Raw genomic sequence first — 21,214 nt, 5'->3', positions numbered from 1 at the left:
ACCTGCTCCACACTCTGCTCTGCCTCACTGCAAAACTTTTGCAGGGCTTCAGTGTTACAGAATTTATAGCAGCATTTCCCACAGGTTTTATGATCTTATTATTCTTAGGGTGCTTTCCCTGGATAGTTGTGAGCTGCACAGCCTGCAGAAGCCTTTGCTTGAAGTGTCTCAGAGCAGTCACCTGCCCCTGGTAGCAGGGGAATTGTAGGAGGTGGGATGAGCAGTAAGCTGACCCCACCACTCAGCTCTGCTCTTGTGTTTGAGAGGGTGAGTCACTTTGCAACCTGGTGCCTCTGTTTCCCATTCACACAGATGGAAAAATCAGTACAGAGGCATAACATATTCTTGGACACTTTGGCCAATACAGCAATCAGAAATTACTTCAGCTTCTGCAGCTCCCCATCCCCTCTCCCGCGCCCACCACAGCAGCCAAGGCGCTGCCTGCTCCCCCATGGGAGAGGCACTCAGTCAGTGATTTCCCCCAGCTATTCCTGCTTAGTAGAGAGTTTATTTCCCTTTTTTTCTGTAGTTATGTGAACATACATATCATGTATAGTGGTGGTTTTTTTTTGTTTTTTTTTTTATTTAAAAAGTAGGAAAGAACTGGCAGACAGTATCTGGTGTAATGCCAGAGCACTGGAGAAGCATAAAGGACAAGTTTTGATCTGTTTACTCTGATACTATTCCTCAGGCAGGGATCAATCACTTAAAATCAGAGACACTGTAAATAATTTATAGTAAATACAGCTAAAATCAAGTACACTGATACCTTTTATTTTATGCAAGATAGGGTTTAGTCAAATCCAAGTCAAATTTGTCCCAGATGTAACTCTAGTAACAGCAGTAAACATTGGACAGAGAGGAACTCAGTTCATATGCTTTATCTTATTTATGGAAACTGAAATACTGCTAATGCAGGCAAAAGTGCAAGGGAGGGTACAAGCTCACAGCAATCCCCTCTCCATGGTCACCATGGCTATTTGTGCTTTGTTTCATTTTATTTAGAAATTATTAAGCATATTGACCACAGCTCTGTGTTTTGAACTCAAGAATGCAAAGAATCCATTTTTATTACTATATTAACCTTTTTTATTTAACCTGGTAATGAAACTACTCAGCTGTGTGGTGAAATCTCAATTAAAATTTGCCTCTCCAGGAGCCACAGAGCCAAATGCTCCAGCATTTATTGAAGTTGGTTTCCCTGTAAAAGCTGTGCTCTGTATCAGATTCTGTTATTCAGGACACAGATCCCTGCTTTCCAGCAAGCATCGTTTCAGGAGGTGCTCTGAAAGCTTTCGGGCTCTCCCAATGATTGCTTCGCTTTTCTTTCACAGCAATTACAGTCTCTTCATTTAATTTCAATGGAAACTTTAGTGTTTTAGACCTTGCCCATGTAGCTGAATGCTCATCTCTGGATCTTATTTCCAGTCCTCAGGAGGACCGGTTTTGATGACCTAGTCTGATTACAGCATCTTTGACAGCTTTAAAGGAATTTGCCCTGGGGAAGAAGACAGCTGCTGCCCTGATGAGGGATTTTTCTGAGCAGGCCTCCCAAGCCAGACATGTCAGTGTGAGATGCTGCCTACATTTTTCATCGTGACCAACAGGTATGTTTAAAAGAAGTTGTGTGTTCTAAGCTGCACAGGCCATTGTGGAGAGAGCCTCTGTTGTTAAACTGCTTAACCTGTTCCTGTCAAAACACTGCAGCTTCTTGGCTTCTTTTCCCTTTTGTTCTATATTCAGCCTCTCTGAAAACTGTGGGCCAGATCTTTGTGCTGGCATAAAGTGGCATTGCTCCTTCAGTTTATACAGACTGCAGGGTAGGAACAGTCTCTTTGCCAGCGTCTGCAGCTCTTGTACAGCTCTGGTCTTAAACAAGGCTGATGAAATTGAGCACATTATTTATGAGCAATAGTAACCCTTATTTGGAGCTGCAACAAAATAACTCATCAGACTTTTTAGAATTGAATCAGTATAAAAGCAATATGGTAATCTGTTTCCCTAGAGCTCATTTTTTCATGAATGTTGAAAAGAAGATTATCAACATTTCAAATTCCAAACAACCCATTTTACCTCCAGAAAGGAGGTCTGATCTGCTTAACATGGTGTGGATCAGGAAAGTTCCATGTTCCCTTCCTAATGACATACCAAAACCCAGGAATTAAACTGTTTCACACAGATAAAGTACCTAGAATGAATGGATCATGATTCAGATGAGTATGTTTTGCAATAAAAGATTTTGACAAGTATCTGAATTTACAAAGTTCTATATCTTCATCCTGGAGCAGCTACTTTATTTTTGGAGAACAAATAAAGATTTCAGATAGAAAGGCCAGAACTACCACTGCATGAGCTGGGGTAGTACCAAGATTTAAGAGAAATCATCCCCAAGACATCTTCAGCCTTGGCTTTGTAAAAGAGATAAGTAGATAGCTTGGAGTTCTGTGAAGTGTTTGATACATGGAGCACTAACTTCTCCTCCCCAGTGCCAGCCCACTTCCACCACATGCTGCCCCAAAATCAAACTCTGAACTGACAAGTAAAGGTGATAGCTACCAATGCCACCTGCTCTAAATTCTCCAAATTCCCTTTTTCCTCCTATGCATTTTTTATTTATGTTGCATATTCCCAGGGAAAAAAAAAATTAGAAAAAAAAAGAAAGAAAAAGGAAGGAGTGTCATTTTACTGCCTTCCAGCTATTTGATTTGTGTTTGGTAAAGGCAAAGGAGCTGAAGGTGTCCTTTTTGAACTGACAATGGAGAGAACAGAATAGAGCAAACCCTCCAGCTTTGATTAGCCTGGCACTTAGTCTAAATCTCTGACACTGATGCTGGCTCACAGTGGATCCTCCTGAAAGACATGACAGAGTGGTGGCTCCTGGAGCATCCCTTGCTAATAACCTTTTGATTTGGACTGTCAGATGTACCATTGAAGAAGCTCACACTATTTCCCAGTTCTGGCATTATCCACACAGCAAGTAACAGACCTTGCCAAAAGCAGGAGTGTCAGGAAAATATGTTTCAGATCTACAGAGTAGATGTCCTGCCCTGTCACAAAGGCAGGAGAGAACTTCTGGGAAGGAGAAGTGGTGGTGTCACTTTTCCATCATCTTCACTTTAGAGTTGCAAAGAGCCTTTTGGCCCTGTATGCTCCAAAAGAATCTAATATTTTCCCAGATTTCCAGACATAGGAAGAAATGCTAACTATAGGAACACTCCAGCCTCAAAACTTCTCCCAGAAACACTTGCTCGGGTGGGTATAATGCATGAAAGAGAGAATGCAAGACACTGCACCACCTCAGTGTACCCAAAAGTCTTTGTCAGGGAACAACCATGTAGTCAGAATCACATAAGAGACCAAGAGCTCAGCTTCCATGCTTCTCCCTTCAGACACTATTATTTCAGCATCTCCATAGCCCTCCCATGAAGCTTCATTCCTTGACTTTGCATTTCTCTGCCTTTAAAAGAAAAGGCAAAGTAATTGTTTCATTGAGGAGACTGATTGAAAGGCTCATACATTTGAGATGATGAAAAATATACTGATGAAAACGCTCCACATGAGAAAAAAAATGCATTTGTTGAGGCAGAGGTGATTCTGACCAACATATTAATTTAAGCCAAGAGGTTTCCTGGTCCTGGACCAAATTTCTGATAAGAATGAAGGAGAGAATGGGGCAGAAAGAGAGACAGCTGAGCTGGTAGAAGGCAGCTAATAAGAAGCTGCATGTTAGGGGCATTGCACTTGAAGGTTCTGATTCAAACGTGCCAGGGGTCAAAGCCAGACCCTGTTTTCCCACTCTACTCTCAAAGCACATCCTGCTCTCAGCTACCCCATTGTAAGACACAAATTGTCTTGGTGTGAGCAGGATCTTACAATCTCTTGCAGGAATGCCAAAGGATGCTCTGGTTTGGGATGAAAGCACAACTTAAATATTCAGCTTGCCTCTGCAAAACATAACTGGCTTTCAACCTGACTTATCTGTATAGCCTGATACCAACAAGTGTACTTTGATGTTCTGCCTGAATTTTCCCTTGCTTATTTTCTTTGCCTCAGCTTAAACTGAGATGAAATTGAATATAAGCTCCAGAAGCTCTCGGCCAGTTTTGAAAATTGTACCAATTACTTTTTGTTAAACCTATTTGTTTTCCTCTGAAATCACCAGTCTCCAGGGCTTGGAGAGGTGGAGGAGAGAGACTTACATACTAATTAGAAAAACAAATATCATCATTAATAGACTTAACATAAATGTAAAGCAGCTGCCGATGACAGAGGGATTTGCCACTTTATTTTTATAATCTTTATCATCCAATATCATCACCCAAATGCTTTCCAATTCATGGGGGTTTTTTACTCATTTGGGCTTTTTTTACACTTCAATCTGCTCTTTTCTCCATTTTTGATGTTCTTGTTTCATGTCATTAATCTAATCTAATCCTCTTCCAAGGTGACACTACAAATGGAGCTTAAGTGCATTTTCATCGTGCCCTCAAATCATGTTATGTAGTTGTCTGTGTCTTGGTGCTTTGTGATTCCTTTGGCTCCTTCCCTTCCCATTGCTGTCAGCCCTGCCCTGCTTGTTGCCCCTCTGAGGACCAGTTTGGCATTAATGGCTGCCAGCTTTCTAAAATCCTTTTTAGGGGAGAGACAGTGGCTCACAGAAGTCAATTGGCGATTTTTCATAACCTGAGATTAAGATAAGACCACTAATCCCCTTTTGAGGCTGTATCCTGCAGTCATCCTAGGTGGATTTCTCCTCAGGTCAAAGCTCACCAAGGAATGTGGGCGGGAAGCCCCAGCGAACACAACATCAAGCACAGGGTGATTACTGCTAAAACAGAACTCCTGAAGATAGTTCCACTTTCCCTATTTCTAAAGGGTTTTCTTTGCATACCTTTTCTCTTTTATGCCAGCTCAGATGTCCTCCTGCTGGCAGTGGGCTTCTCCTAATTCATCTCATGGCTGATGGCAGCCCTGCCATCAACAGCAGCCCAAATGCTTTGGGCAGAAGTTACAGCTCCACTAGTTTTTGTTCCTAAAATACAATGAGTGTGTAACAAAAGCTGACTCAGAATGACCTCACTCGCTCAGCCCTGTCCATCTCCCACATCCCACATCAACAAGACTGACTGATTTAGAATCAGTGAGCCAACAGCAGAAATTAGAATTTGGTTCCTTGGTGACTCTTATTCGATCAATACATGTTTTACATTTTAGGCCCCAGTGACAGGATGATCAGAACAAATTAGAAAATCTCAGGTGGAATAAACCTAATGGCTGTGGGACATTTCTAAAATAAAAATGCATGTTGAATCACAAATAATAGCTTGGCTGCAATCTCAGGAGTCTAATTATGAAATGGATGTGGAATCGTTCTGTAATTATTTAGAAAGTTCATTTCAGCAGCCAGAAATTCTCTCTGTGTTTACTATATATCATCACAAGTCCCCTGTGGTTATTTGTAACATCTACCTGGAAAGACACATGAATAAGAGAGGCAATTTTAAGAAATGGAGACTTTTATAAGTCAATGAACTCATGCCAGGAATAAACTGAGACCAAATTCCTCAACAGAGTTAAATCTCTTCCAGTCAGTCCAAGTAGAGCAGAGCTTGCTCTGCCCTGCAGCAAGGATGTTCTCACCATAATGCAAAACCCTGCAACACTTCTGCTCAGTCCTTCTATCATTGCCTTAGGAAAGAGCCCAGTTCAAAACCAGGAAAAGCCTGTGCACGATGTGGATTTTAAACTGGTGCCACAGCTCCAGGAACATGATCACCACTTTGAAGGACTTGCTACATGGTCCCCCTGTATTCAGCACTGCTGAGGCTGCACCTTGAATCCTGTTTTCAGTTTTAGGCCACTCACTACAAGAAAGATATTGAGGTGCTGGAACAGGTCCAGAGGAGGGCAATGGAGCTGAGGAAGGGTCTGGAGCACAAGACTTATGAGAAGCAGCTGAGGAAGCAGCTCCAGTTTTGACTGGAGAAAATTAGGCTCAGGGGAAACCGTCTCACTCCCTACAACTACCTGGAAAAAGATTGTAGATTCAGGGTGTTGGCCTCTTCTCCCAGTTAACAAGAAATAGAATAAGAGGAAAAGGCCTCAGATTGCACCAGGGGAGGTTTAGATTGGATATAAGGAAAAATCTCTTCACCAAAAGGGTTGTCAAGCACTGGAACAGACTGCCCAGGGAAGCCATTAGGTCACTGTCCCTGGAGGTATTTAAAGACATTCAGATGTGGCACCTGGGGACATGGTTTAGCGGTGGCCTTGGCACTGCTGGGTTAACAGTTGGACTCACTGACCTTAAAGATCTTTTCCAACCAAAACAATTCTGACATACTGTACCTGCAAATAGGGCCATGACTCTGCCTTCAGAAGTGAGTTCTGTTGTGATGGATCTGATGCCCACATGCAGTACCACCACCCCAATCCAATTCTTACAAAGGTTAGCAATCCAGGCCCACAGGTCCTGGGTGAATGGCCCAGGTCTGCCCACCTGCACCAAAGGGATATTTAGAGATCTGTGTGACCATGAAAACTCCCAGCACAGAGTAGTAATAACTGAAGGGCAAAGAGATCCCACTGGGAGAGTAATCCTGCGGTCCTTCATGGAGCACCACAGGGACTGTTGATGCTGCACTTTGCACTGATCACAACTGCACTTCCTTGGGGGAAAACACACTGGATACACAGCTCTCTGGCCATCACAGGAACTAACAGCTATACAGGAAGTAAAACTGATTGCTTTCATCCTGGCTGGCTACACACACCAAGTGGTACCAGATCATCTTCCCATTCAGTGCTCTGTTTCCATTATGCTTTGTTGTTGCTCTTTCTTTTTTTTTTTTTCACCAACTTCACGAAAAAGCCGCATTTTAGATTGACCAATGGACAACAGATTAATCATGATCTTTCTGGATATGGAACGGAAACATGCAATCCAAAGAGCTGATTTTTGTCTTGAGGCTGGGATTTACACAGTGCTTTCTTTACTGCAAGGTTGAGGAGAAGAAATGGTGCTGTATGACATCTCATGGGTGTCCCATAACTTCCAGCAGTAAATCTGTTTCTCCAGAGGCAGAAAAAGGAAGAAGGCAACAGCCAATTTTACTCTGTGGGGCAATTTGCTGGTTTATTTCCTGATGTACTCCCTGACTAGTGGAAAATCACTCTTGGCAAACACAAAACTTACCCTGCTTCCAAAAGGTGCATCTCTAAATTATTAATCAAGAGTACACAGAACCGCGAAAGGTGGAATACTGAACAAAGGCTCAATTGACACTCTGGAAGTTGAGGAAGATATGGAAGACTCCCCTCTAATTTATTTATTCCTTTTCTGTTCTGTTATCCTGATCTGCTGCTTCCAGTTACCACTGCACCCCACACTGTATGGTATTACGTGATTTTGTTTTCAGATTGTTGGAGATAAAGTTACTTCATTATTAATATATATGCACTGTGCATATCCATAAATATTGAATATAGACGTGTGTGTGTGTGTAAACCTACTGGAAGTGTTAATAGTTAAGATAAACGAAGTCCATTATTGCAATGAGTGACTATTTCTATGACCCTATTTGCAATAAAAGCAGATTCAATGATATGAGAAAATTGCTAGGTTTCAGAATAATTGAACCAGGCCTGATGAATCCCCACAAAGGCATCATTTACAAAGTACTTTGCTTGTCTAAAATATTTATTCCCACAAAAGGAAATGGGAAAAGAGTTCATATGGTTACACAGCTATCCTCTGAGTGTAAAATTGTTTTATCATGTTATGTTTATTTCCTAGACATCTTCCACTGAGGTATTGCAGAAAAAATACTGGCTGTGCAGTTAATTCCTTTGTGTGGACTGTTCATATTTATTCTCTGGGAAGTCAATCATGTTTTGTTTAGGCATGTTTTGTTTTTCTGCTGAGCAAACACTTAAGCAACCCTTTTCTTGTAAAAACTTATTTGCATATACAATGTGCACCATTCAATGTCAGTGCTACACAGAGAGTTGAAATGTTTTTGCTTTTTCTCCTATGTAGCATGGAAAGTAGTGGAGCAATTGATAAAAATGTTGGTGTTGCTCTTTAAGACTGCATTATATTGTTCATGTTTAAGGGCTACATCAGTAGTTATAGATAATTTTAGTTTGCCTTTTATTGAAAGCCTGGATTGATTTTTACTATCAAATGTTCACAGCAAAATGATTCCAAGCAATCTACAGACAAAAAATTACTCCCAGCAATTATCCACTGAATAAATCTGAATAATGAATGCATTGACAAAAGTCACTATCTATTTGTGAACAATTAGCTGAAAGAAATAGAGGTGACACTCACAAGCTAAATAATTCATTTATGAATTATTTGTCCAGCTTTGTTTCTGACATACTTTGCATGAAATTAGATCAAAGCTTAGATGAAAAATTACTTTAAAAGGAATGGCAATATTAAAGGAAATTCTTACAGCTTCTAATGTAGAAATCATTCCACTCTTATTTATTACCAGTGATTTCAGAGGCTAGAGAAGTTATTTTCCTGGATTCTTTTACTTTAAGCATTGGGCTGTGTTTTATTCCTAACATATATCCAATTTTAGGCTGTTAAACTACAATCAAAAGCACTTAGTACGAATGGAACTGTCCCTGTCATGAGATTTGAACTCCTGACATCTTTATCCACTGAAACTTGAGTGCCCAGGTAACTACTAATTATTCAAGCATTTACAGCCATTACTATCAATATAATTAGCACATCTTGAGATAAAAGTGAGAATGCCACTATGAAATTATCATCCCTGGCATTTAGATAGCAATCTTTCATGAAAACATTTATAAGCTGGCATGAAAAATTATAACTGTTGTCTCCATATGTCCATTTCTTGAATACAACAAATCCCATCAACTTCTGCATTGGTGGTTTTTGGTTGGTTTTTTTTTTTTTTTTTTTTTTTTTTTTTTTGGTGGTTTTTTTTTTTGGGTTTTTTTTATTTGTTTTTGTTTTTGTTTTTTAATTACCAAAATATCTTTGACCAAATACTTAGAAAACTGTAAAATCTTCCTTTGAACAAGGCCAGGTTCAGTGAAAAAGACATGAACAAGGTTTTTCATTCAGATCTAAAAGTGCATTGCCCCACTCTGCAGAAATAAGAAGCTCCACAAGACCTTCTTATGTGCCTTGCTGGGTGACACTAATAAAAATAAATGAGACAATTCACATGGACAAAGTCAAAGCTAGATAAGGACTAGAGTCTGAGTTCCCTAATCCCACCTTCATCAATTTTGCTGGCCAAAGCAGGCAGGTAAATTCCTTTTACATGAATTAATAGTAAGTGATTATCACAACAGGAGGAAGGAGGAGCCAGAGAAGCCAGGGACCATGGTTTGACAGGTTTTGTCACCTTTCTGTCTAGGATCTACTATGAACAAAATTTTAAAGACTGTCTTTTCCCCACCAAAAGCCACCCTAGATTTCCTGAAATAACCTCTGTGGAACACTTGCAGGACACAGCAGAGAGGGGATTTTGGAAGCATTTCACAAGGCCTGCAGCTGTGAGCTGGTTTCAGCATGAGGAAAAACCCTCCATCACCCCAATGCATAGGAAACAGAAGGTAAGGAAACTTTTCAGAGAGCTTTCAAGTATGGTGCCTTCAGTGGAGAGCCCTAGACCAGCAAAATCTATTCCTCTCCACGTGGATGCTGATGTCTCTAAGGGCAGGCTTGAGGACAGTACACCCATGCAGAGGCTGAGCTGCAGGAGGGCAGCAAATCCTGAAGGGTTTGCTGACCCCACATCAGCCACAGAAGCCTCCTCTGTTGCTCTGGCCCAGTTTTCTCTGGGGGAGGATCCCAATCCTTTCCATCTACTCTCCCATTCCCCATATCCCTGAAAGGAAGTGAATAAGTAGTGAAGCCCACAGAGCAGCTGTGCCCTCTGGTTCCCAGTGCCTGTATGAGCATCTTGCCACCCTCTCTACACTGCAGAACAAGGGCCAGCCTGAACATGACATGAAAATATCCATCCAACCACCTGCAATAAAACCAAACCATGTACATTACACATGGCACTGTAAATAAATTGCTCCAGGAAAAGAACGAAAAAAAAAATAAAAAAAAAGCACAAGCTTGTGCTTGCAGGGACAACAAACCAGTATATTTCAGCAATCATGGCAGGTATATTTCTAACTAGAAATTGTATATTTGATGATGCCCAGCCTTCAGCATTTGACAAGGGGCTGTTAAAGTCTCTTGAACATTAAATCACCTCTCTTTCTATCAATAATCTTATTATAATATGAGTAGAAATGTCAAATATTTAAATCCCACTTTATTACTATAATAATGGATTTAATTTGTAAAACATATAAAGTGCGGCCATAACTGTTCTGGAGGGAGATATCTGTCATCCCACTATATTTATATAATTTGCTGATGACTTTACCCACATATTTTGAATGGAAGAAGCATTAAAAGCAATCCCACCTGCAAGATTTTTGTGACTGGGAATGGATTCCAGAAAGGAAACCAACATGATCACAGAAATGCAGCAATTGCTGTTAAAAAAAACACCCCCAACTTCACATTTACGCAGAACAAATATGTAGGTGTTTATCTGTGACTTGCTCCATTCAGGCCCTCTTCTGCTGCCAGAACAGCCCTGCTTCCAGCTGCACAGCCAGTATTATCACTGGGTGCTATTTTTGGCTCCTGAGTACATCTCATCCTTCCCACGCCAGCCTGGTACGAAGGGCACAAACTCTTCTTTCCACTCCTTGTCCTCCGCTGCCGGCTCCGTCCCCGCTGCTCAGGGGTCTCCGGACGCTTTTCCCTGCTCCTTCTCATTTTCTGGGCAAGAGGCTTTCCATCCAAAGCTTCATGTGGGAGGCTTCATGTTGGCATCCAGAGTACATGTCCCAAATATGTCCAGCCTCACTTTCTGATCCTAGTGCCAAAGAGCTGCAGGTAAGTAATCTTCTCATGGGTGATGAAGTCCCTGTGTCCAGTGCCTGGAGCTTGTTACAAATGGGTTGTTTTTAGGGTCATACAATTTCACAGCTATCACCTTGGTAGGTTTCCAGCTCTTGTCACAGTATATTAACACCAGATTTCTGTCTGAGGGGACAGTGCTTTGTTCATTCTGACACTGTGGAGCTTTGATTTCTGTAAGTTAATAAAGTCTAGTGAATATCATGAAATCACTTCCTTTTTAAGGTCTTCTTTGGCTAGATGTTATCCAGCCAGGCAGTTTAATGTTTTTCTCTTCTTATGTGATGTCGCTGCTAGTGTCGCACTACGACATGAAATAACTCACGCACGCACACTAAGATAGAAAGAGTAAAAGGAAGCAAAGGGAGGGAACTTTATTTCTGACCTTGTAATATATAGAATTCCAAAAGTGGCAGGGAATTGGAGGATGAAATTGCCACTTCTCCAACTACACTGGTTAAACTAACAGTCTGTCAATTATTTCCTCTTACAAAGATGAATGTAAAACAATTATTATTTATATGACAGTGTGTGAGAAACTCTAGTAGAAATATGTAATCAGAAGGCATAGAAAACTTTAAAAATAACTTTAAAACTTTTAAAAGAACAGGGTAACAGCTAAGTGCTTGAAAAAGCTCATATGGGCAACAGCTGCACTTGGAGTTATAAATCTCTTCAAAGATAAGGTTCAGTTTCCTTGGTTGTGCCACAGGAGAAGCCCTTATAGCTATAACCACCCCTAGCCTGAGCTAGGCTGTGTCTCCCTAAACCTGTTTCATTTTACACAGAATAATCAAATATTCATTATGTGAGTAAGTGTGTGTGTGGCTGTTGCAGAGGGATTGGGGTATTCACCTGGTAGATGAGAGACCCTGTTCCCAGTGACCACTCCAATGAATATTTAAGTATTACATATTAAGTATTCATTGGAGCAAGGATAGGAGCAGACTTCTGCCACCCCCAAGGGAGCGCCCAAACATGAGGCTGTAAAGTCATTCTTTCTTTCTTTCTTTAGCTCAATGAATATTTAATTATTCAAGGCCAAACAAGACAGCTCCAGTGGCAGACACTGAGATTCCCTGCTCCCCTGTATGCACCTTAACCCTGATGATGAGAGTGTGTATATAAGATGTAGCTTTGTATTTCTTTGGATTCAGAAAGAAGTGAAATCCAGGTTTTCCATAACCTGAATGGGGCTTCCAGCTTTGTAGCTGCTGAATGAAAAACACAGAGCTCTAACACACACTGTCCCCAGTCAGAAGACAGAGGTCATATGACCCCAGGATCAGAGAAAGCATCCTTATCAGTGCTGAGATTGGTTTTATGAATCTCTCAGGAGAAAGGATCAAAGCTGAAGACATTCCTCACCCCACAGCAGTTCCTGCTGGCTATGTAATATGTCTTTTGGGGTTATCCAGAATGTGATGTGTAAGAAAACCTATTTATCCCCTTTACTCTGGGGTCTGACACCCCCACATTGCAGTCAATGGGATCTAATCCTGTTTCTGCAGTCCAAGGAGTGGGTGTGTGAAATGGTGAGCATGGGGAAAGCATCCAACGAGAAAAGTCAAGGCAATGGCATTTGGGTCTAAAAAAGGACAAAAGTAGATAATTAAGGAGTAGAAAGATTAAAGCAAGGAAAAGAATTGAAGTAAGGAGCACACAATCACTGAGTGGGGGAATAACAAACAAGGAGGGGAAAAGGGAGCAGAGACAAATCCAGAAGAAATAATAACCTTTATCTAGTAGAGAAACAGAGGAGAGAGATGGAAAGAGCTAGAGGAAGATTACTTCAGTCTTAAAAATAAAACGTTAAGAATCTCTATCCTTCACTTTGAAAACAGAAAATTTACCATCTGCTCTCTGCTGCCAGGGGACACTGGGTGTCTGAATCAAGGTTCTTTGGATTACTTTGGGCAGTGCGAGCATTCCTATGTAGAACAGTGAGTTATTACTGTTATTGCAGCTCTGTTTCTTGTAATTTCAAAGAATCCACAGCATTATGATTCTGTTGTCAAAGACTAAATGTGGTTTCCAAGCAAAAACCAGAGCAACAGCATAATTGTCATATTGAAATGCAAATCAATTACCTTCTTGTACCCATCAGGAGTGTCCAAACCCAAGTCAGCTGCACAGTCCCAGTTTTTGAAATGGTAATGCTGCATTCTGAATGGAACTGCTTAGCTCAGAACATTTCAAAGGTGCTCCAAATGATACGGTTCATATATTTCATATCACATTTATGTTCTTCCAAGAACAGCCCAAGGCTGTTGAGCAGCCACCTTCAGCAAATATTTGTTACAATTTAGAGAAATCCTTTCTGAACATTTTGCTGTCCATTGCTCTACCTATCCTTTTCCCTGAGAATGCACCTTTAGAGTACTGCAGATCTGTGGCAATGTAGGAATATCCCTTTTGTCTGGCTGTAAATATTACAGTGGTCTGGCTATGTCCAAGCAGATGTGTTACGTGTCATGTCCTTCAAGGGACACATCCACCAAAGATCAAAAGTTCACCCAGATACTTCACCCTGTTTGAACTTCACGTGTTTTGTGTTTTGATCAACCCTTTAGACAGATGACAGCAGCTATCCTCCTTCCATACTGAGGAAAAGGCCACCTGTGGAGCAAGCTGTGGGGGAAAAGCGGAGAGCAGAGAGAAGGGTTCGATTTCGTGAGCCAGAAGAAGTCATTGAACATGGTATGCCCAAGTTATCAGGAATTTTGGCATGATCTTTCTAGCTTTTAACATCCACTCTGTCTGCCCACATCAGCTTCCCCCTCAGATAATTTGTGATTTTCAGCTCAGCACAGAGCAGAGGGTGGATGATTTTTGCTCTGTGCTCTGCAGAGCTGCATCTGGTCCATTTGCCTGCCTGCCCTGGGATGGACAGACTCCTGCCTCACCCTCAGTTGCTGTCACAGCTCCTGAGTCAGCCCCCACAGGGGTCATTGTACACCATGGGCCTGGCTGGGCCCCAGGGCTTCCCCAGAGCAATGTTTCCACTCAGACCACATTTAAACATAATTATGTCACTGTGGGTAACTCAGATGCCACAGAATACAACAGCAGAGGTCTGAGCCTAGCAGCCAGGATGTAATAACTTATGTCAACAAAGGCACCCAAGGACTGACACAGTTAACAAAACCTCTGGTCTTTTTATTCATGAGCCAAAATATTGCAAGTAGGTCAACTGGGAGTGACCTTCAGCAGAGGTCTGGCACAAGGATCCAGTTTGCACTTCTGTACGGACTGTATGCCACACCAAATAATAACTGGTATTACCTTCTGACTTTCCCAAACCCATCCAACCAACAAAATTGTATTTATTGGTAGAGAACTAAAATTATATGGGTTTGATATGTCAGCTGGTCAAAACACAGGTGGCAGAATGGTAAAATTTCTATGTCAGCCACCTGTTTGGACTGCTACAGCTTCTGAAAATAAGGCTTGGCATCTGCTGTGTCTATAAACAGAACTCTCATTTGTTTGGCAATACATTGTTTGGGATGCCTCCTGATGCATGAAGGGGAAGCTGTTTCTTGATAAGCTTGTTGACATGGCCTGGGCTTTCCCACCAAAACTGAACTCCTGGAAAGACTCAGTGAGTCAGACTTAAATTCCTCAAAGCTCATCTGACTGCTCAAGAGCAGGATTCTGATGGGAATTAATAATTCCCTCAGCTCTCTGCTGGAGTCCATGCCCCACATCAGCACTGGGAATCCTGCAGTCAGTCCAGCCCAGGGGACCAGGCTGGTCACCCGCTGGCTCTGACTTCAGCAAAGCCGTGCTGGAACTCATGCAGGGAGCTGCAAGCATGGAGAAGACTCTGACTCTTTTTCATGGAGACATCAGGAATGTTCCAATCCATTATTAGTATTCTGTGTTGCAAACAGTCTGTGATTTAGGTTATTTGCTGTTTGTCCACACAATATTACTCACATTAAGGCTGGTAAAATGAAGGTTTCTGGCACCACTGAAATTTTTCCATTTCCAATCCAGGATTTTTCATCCTGGATTTTGTCTAGGCCCTGGCTGCCAAGCAGACTCATTTCCAGGATATTGTTGAAATGAAAGTTAGTCTGACAGTGCTTTCTTAACTTTCATTCTTTCAGCCTGCTGGTCTAAATCCTTTCCTTTCTAGGAAATATGTGGAATAGGGAGGGGTTTTAGCAGAGCTGTTTCCTGACCTCCCTGCAACAGCAGCAATCCTGCCTCTGCATTCTGGCACACAATAATTTTTCCTCATTTTCCTGAAATGCACCTGCATCTGCATGTTTGCATGAATTGAGTAGGTCCTCATCCAGAGCCAAAAGTGGTGTAAGAGGTTGCCCAGCATCTCCAAGGTGACAGGCAATTTCAGAGACACTGCTTGGTTCTGGCTTTTCTTGTTCACCCGCTGCCAAGAGACCTTTCCAGGCAAGTAAGAACATTTTCATTTTGTTTTCTAGTAATTTCCTGCTGTGACTACATAGTGGGTAAGTAGAATTTTTCACATTATAACTGTGAGCCATCGATAGCATTAACCTGAGTTTGCTTTTGCAGCTGGTGGGATGCACTGTGCAAATATACTCTCCATATACACAGCAGTTTGTGATGTCAGTGGTTGTTGCTTTTTCTTCTCAGCATAAGCAGCACAAGGTGCTGATGAGGTCTGGCGCAATTTTAAACAAGACATCTAGTAAGACAAATAGTGGAAACAAGAATTAAATCCCTGAAGCTATTTTTAATTTAAATATAATGAATATATTTTATGGCATTAGAATAGGTAGAGGTTTCTCACTAAGATATGCAAGGAAAGCACCCCAAGCTAAACAATAGTTCTCCCTGCTGAGTTTTGTATGAGGGGAAGAGGCAATTCATTTACATGCTGACAGCAGGGTAGAAATAATAAAAATAATCAGTTTTTTTTGTTTGTTTGGTTTTTTTGGGTTTTTTTGTTTTGTTTTTGTTTGAGGCCTGGCAGCCTCACAGACCCCCAAGAAAATGAGTGTATCTAGATATTCTGATGATGGTGATCATTTCTAGAGACCCTGGGCAACATGCAGCCCCTGCTGTAGGCAGTGCAGTGAAGGGGAGAGGGGTACTATACACGTGTATATACACACACAGAGCTGTAGTTTTGGGAGGCCAAAGAGCCTCTCAGGCAGATGTCCCCATAGCCCTCAGCTATTGCTCTTGTCCAGGAAGAGGGGCTGTATGCTCATGACAATGCAACCATCATCTAGGGCTGTTATTGGGCTAGAAACAGGGTACTACAGCCAGAAAAGGGCTCGGTGGAAAAGCAAAGATCAAATATTCTTCAGGGCACGGTGGAAATGTGTTCCCAAGGCAGGAACTGAGACAAAATCTCCTGTATTCAGGTCCAGTGCTCTTCTCAGATGAGTTGTCGTGAGACTGGGCACAGGTCTGTGCTCTTCCAACAAGCAATTTAACTAATAAATTTAAGCATTAAGTTTCTAATTGTAATCTAAAAAAGCAAATTTGATTTTCAACACCTAAATGTAGTAATGGGCTGAAGCTGTTGTGAGCACAGCTCACCACAATTCTGCAGGTGGAATTACTCATCTGCATTATTTTTTTCTGTTCATGGATAGAACGTATTTCATAACTGAGAGGATATAAGGAAAGCCCATTTTTACATTTGAGATCACCCAGAAATTTCACATGGAAAGTAGCTTTTTAAAAGTTGGAACAGGTTACAAGCACTTCATATGAAATGATTGATGTGAAAAGCTGCTCGGCTTCCACAGGAAGGTTTCCCTGCTCCCATGTGTGCTCATCAGCCGAGCCCCACGTTGGAAAAGGCAGGTGGGGCACCCAGTCAGGAGCTGTAGCCTATGGTGTAGGAAATCTCACAAGGGAAACACCAACTCCCAACTCACAAATCTCTGCAAAACCAGAAAGTGGTAAGCAGTTCCCTGGCTAAACACCTTCATATCAACCCTTCATAGAATAATGACAAATAAACAAATTTATAAAATCTGAAGTCTGCACATGGATAATTTGAAAACAGAAAGAAGGGCTAAATTCAAATGAATAAATTACTTGCTGCAAATAATTCACTCAGATCTATTATGGGACATTGATTTGGTTTCTGGTTAGCTATAAAATGACTGCCTATTAACATTTTACCTTTTCCCCATACACTTTTTGATACATTATTATGTGTTTCTGGCTTGGTTTTATGACTTTTACCTTCCTCTCTGTACATCTGTATGACAGTTTAATTGACTGGTGTGTATTCCAGGGCTCGGAGTAGAAGCTAATTTAAATATGTTACAGCTAATGTTGGCCCTTTACCCATAATAATACACTCCACATTTTTATCTTCTTATTGATTATGTGCATATGGCAGGAAAATAGCTGCACACTATGGGTTTTATTCAGGCATGAATTTGGCTTTATACTGCATGTGTAATACTCTAAGTGCTTTGTGAAATAGTGCCGACTGTGCAATGGCCATGCAGTCAGACAGAGCAGCCAGACCTGAATCAAACTGGATCCCCAAGGGCCCTGGATGGATACACACAGGCAAGGACTGGGACACAGCTGTCAGCAAGCTGAATGCAGCCCTCTGATTTCCACATGTGTGCTGTGCCCGACCTGCGGCACTTTAAACATGTTTGAAAAATATTTTGAAGGCAAGAAAAACCTTTACAGTATCCTCTTGCTGAAGAGCAAGTGCAGAGGATGTTCTGGTGTAATTAGCACACATAGCACTCTGAGAGTGGTTCAAACTGCCAGAGCTTTCTGAACATGTCTCTTGGTTAATGGAGCCATGTTTGGGTTCTTCCCATAATTAGCAGGAGTCCCAAACAAGCTGACTTACCAGGGAAAAGGACAGAAATCTACAGCTTCTCTCTTTTATGGAGCATTTGTGAACATTAAATAATTAGACCAAGTAGCTTCATATTCTCTTAGCATTCAACTTAACATTTAGTGTAAAGGTATAAAAAATAATTGCTGTAGGGGAAGTTGAGATCATGCATTAGCTATGCTAATCCTGTTCTTATTGTATATAATTAAACTCTTTCAATGCTCCATTAGATGATATCTTTTATACTCACCACCTTCCATCAGGAGATGTGACTCACTATCATTTAACTGATCCCTACAGAAGTGCTCACCATCAGAGCCCTCTGTTCCCTGCTGCTGCCAGAAAACTGGGACAAAGGCGTCAGCAGGGGATCAAATTTGGGAAGCATTTAAGATGGCACTAAAATAATGCTGCTTTCTTTTTTTTCTTCTCATCACCGTTCAGCAGATGACAGGACATCATCTGGATTGCCTGTGTTCCTGTGGCTCTTGTTTTGTGCAGTGCTGATCCTTGCTGTGAGTCTCTACTATACCAGCATGAAGCAAGATGTCACAGTCCTGGAGGAATTTCAATCCCGACTTGTCATCTTCTTTCTTCATATAAGACACGTTGCTCAGAGGTGCTGGACTTGGTTTCTGAGGCAGTAGCAGTGGCCTCCAGCCTGACACTGCTAAGAAACATCAGTACAAAGCTCCCAGCCTACTGCAGCCACATGCAAGGAACCTCATCTTTGAGCAACCTTTGAGCATCCACCTCAAAGAGCAAGAAAATCACCCCTGCTGTGCACCATCCAGCAAACACTTGTTTTCCTTTTCCCTTCTTTGTTGTTTTCCTTTGTTTCACATCAATGAACATTCATACTAACGCCTTGAAGTCCCACCAAACTCATGCTGCATCACCCTAAACAGCAAACAAGTATGTAGATTTGATTACCCAGAATTTATAAGCTGCTGACATGAGGAGCAAAAGCAGAGAGGGAAATGCATTGATCTGTGCAGGCAGCAACAAACTTGGAAGAAAAGTCTTGTGAGTCTCGGCTCAAGGCTTTAGATACCAAACCATCTTTCTCCTCAAGTCTCCTAAGAATTATTCTGCAAAGGCTAAAATAAAGCTGAGCTATTGCACAGACACTGCTCTGGTGGCCAAATGCTCGGCAAGCTGCTATATTTATACACCTGAAATGATTACTAGTAAAATCCCAGCAAATGGCTTTTTTGTTTCCTTTCACGCATTTCTTTCATCCATGGGCAAAAGCTGGTTCTTAATGCTTCTCTTGACTCCCAAGTGTGGAAAAGAACATGGAAACTCATTTAAACAGAAAATAGTTTATTTGCCTAACATAATAAATAGCGTCATTGAAACCCAGGTTAATCATCAAAACAGCAGTTTAATCACCTGGGTTTGATTCAGTCCATAAACCCCACAGGCTGACATGCAAGATTTATGATAGTGCTTGTATTCAGACAGAGGCTATGCCTGAGTATTCCAGGCCTTATATCATGATAATATGGACTGCTTATGAAGGTGTTGGATGCATAGTTCCTTTATCATTATCCCACCATACTATGCATTTCTCTGAAAGGAATCCTTTTAACAGAGATCATCTGAAACGATGCTCTGGGTTTCTGAGAGGAGAACAAATGACTGCAAGTTCATGAGCTTCAAAGAACCAGCACAACCAGGTTTTTAGATATTAGAATCTGCTCAGCTAGCACCTGATGTGTGCTTGGGACTATTTTGTATGGTAAGATTGACATCAGAACCTGTAAGTAAAAGAAAAGGGGAAAAAAAAGAGGGGGAAAAAACACTGCAGAGAAGATGAAGAGATGTCTGCAAGACCTTGGTTTATATTTCCCCTGTCATTGCAACCATCAAAAAGAAAAAATGGTGCTTTATTTCTAGCTATTTTTTTTTTAAAGAAGGCCATACATCTGCCCCAGCAACCTTCTCCCAAGCAGCTCAAGAACTTTAACCAGGAGAGGATAAATAGGAACATAACGTGAAATCTTCTCTCAGGAGAAGAGGAGGCAGCAGCTTGATTGAGAACAACTTAGAAAAATTGCAGCCCAAGACAGAGAGAAGTGCCTTCAGTGGCTCCTCTCCTGCCTCTCCTAAGCTGTGAAAGCCACAGGCGGGCACTGGACACGAGCTGACCAGGGAAGCAGAGGGTGCAGCAGGAGCAGGGTTTGGCTCAGGGGGCTGTGTGCAGATCACTCAGGCACCCCAGCTCAGAGGGTGAGTCCCACCACTGCTTCCCTCCCTTCTCCCCTGTCTCAGCCCTGCTGTTTAGGTAATAAAGAAGAAAGGTTTGAAACCTGTGTGCTGGTGAATCTCTGGGGAAAAGGTTTAGACTGGTACCTGCATGGGGCAAGGGGGTAATTTCAACTTCTGTTTGCATTTTTGGAATGTTTGTGATATTTTTAATGTCCAGGTTGAGACTCTTTGGCAAATCGGTGGTGTTTCTTTTTGGTCTCTGGGCTGACTCCTCTTAGGACTGTGAGGGAAAATGTGGAGGTGGTGTGAAGACCAGACATGTGCTCAGCTTCCTGCACAGCTCCCAGGGGATGGACAGAGGACCACCTTTACACTGAGCCTGCTATGAAAGGAAAATGTCCACATTCCTCTTCTTGGGGCACAATTTATTGGTGTGAGTGAGAACTGCTATCACATCTGGGCTGTTAGGGATATTTAGCAGAGGAACAGCTATTTTTGGCCTTTGTGCTGGCTGTGTTTGGGACTGTTTGGGCATGGGAAAAGGCAGCACTCCAATTATCTTGAGACCACTCTTGAGGTCTCACCATGGCTTTACAAGGTCTCCTGGGTCAGAATTGTTTACTGTGGTCAGTCAGATACTTGGCAGGCAGCAGGAAGGCAAATCAAAATTGCCTCCAAGCCAGAAGGTTTGAAATAAATGAAGGCTAAAACCTATTTCTGGCAGAGCAGTGTCATCTTGTAGATGAAGAAACTGAAGCTAAGAAAGCCATTGCATATGGGAGTGAATGAAGTGGGTCAATAACATGACTGAAAATAGGAGAAAAAATTCCAGCTTCTGGGCCTGCATTTCTTTTCTGCTGCACAACTGTGGACTTACTTCTTTTATTTCCCTCTCACACTGAAGTGCTTTTTCCATTCATCCATACTGCTTAAACACACACAACCACTTCTCCCTCTCTGCCCCTTCATTCTTTAGCCATCACATTTTATCCTCACCACCATGAGCTGGATGTGATTTCTCCTTATTCTTGTTCAACAGTGTTTCTCCTGGGTGTGACACCTTTATGAGTTGGGATCTCTAAAGTTACATAAAATCATCTGTGTTGGGTAATAATTCCCTTGCTGGCCATGCTGGGCAATATTTGCCTTCAGTACAACTCCTGAGAATTTCCCAAGAGAGGTAAAAAGGAGAGAGAGTA

The 21,214-nt window shown here is 41.8% G+C and overlaps 1 protein-coding gene across 3 annotated transcripts; it reads left to right on the top strand.

Moving 5' to 3' along the window:
- Positions 1–1,438: 1,438 nt before the first annotated feature.
- On the top strand, positions 1,439–20,166 carry C6H14orf180 (chromosome 6 C14orf180 homolog). Of its 3 annotated transcripts, XM_053980562.1 has the most exons (6): positions 1,439–1,607; positions 8,595–8,695; positions 9,499–9,606; positions 13,555–13,681; positions 15,433–15,459; positions 18,246–20,166. In XM_053980562.1, exons 3-6 carry the CDS (start codon positions 9,589–9,591, stop codon positions 18,446–18,448), a joined length of 375 nt encoding a protein of 124 aa, XP_053836537.1. In that variant the 5' UTR covers positions 1,439–1,607; positions 8,595–8,695; positions 9,499–9,588; the 3' UTR covers positions 18,449–20,166. The 3 variants fall into 3 exon arrangements, with proteins under 3 accessions (XP_053836537.1, XP_053836538.1, XP_053836536.1); XM_053980563.1 differs by lacking the exons at positions 1,439–1,607; positions 8,595–8,695; positions 9,499–9,606 and adding an exon at positions 10,856–10,957; XM_053980561.1 differs by lacking the exons at positions 1,439–1,607; positions 8,595–8,695; positions 9,499–9,606 and adding an exon at positions 10,892–10,957 and having other exon boundaries at positions 18,249–20,166.
- The last annotated feature ends 1,048 nt before the right edge of the window (positions 20,167–21,214 follow it).

The sequence above is a fragment of the Vidua macroura genome, chromosome 6 (genome assembly GCF_024509145.1).
Source record: "Vidua macroura isolate BioBank_ID:100142 chromosome 6, ASM2450914v1, whole genome shotgun sequence".
In the NCBI taxonomy this organism is placed as follows: domain Eukaryota; kingdom Metazoa; phylum Chordata; class Aves; order Passeriformes; family Viduidae; genus Vidua; species Vidua macroura.
This window is presented reverse-complemented; position numbering and strand designations above follow the sequence as displayed.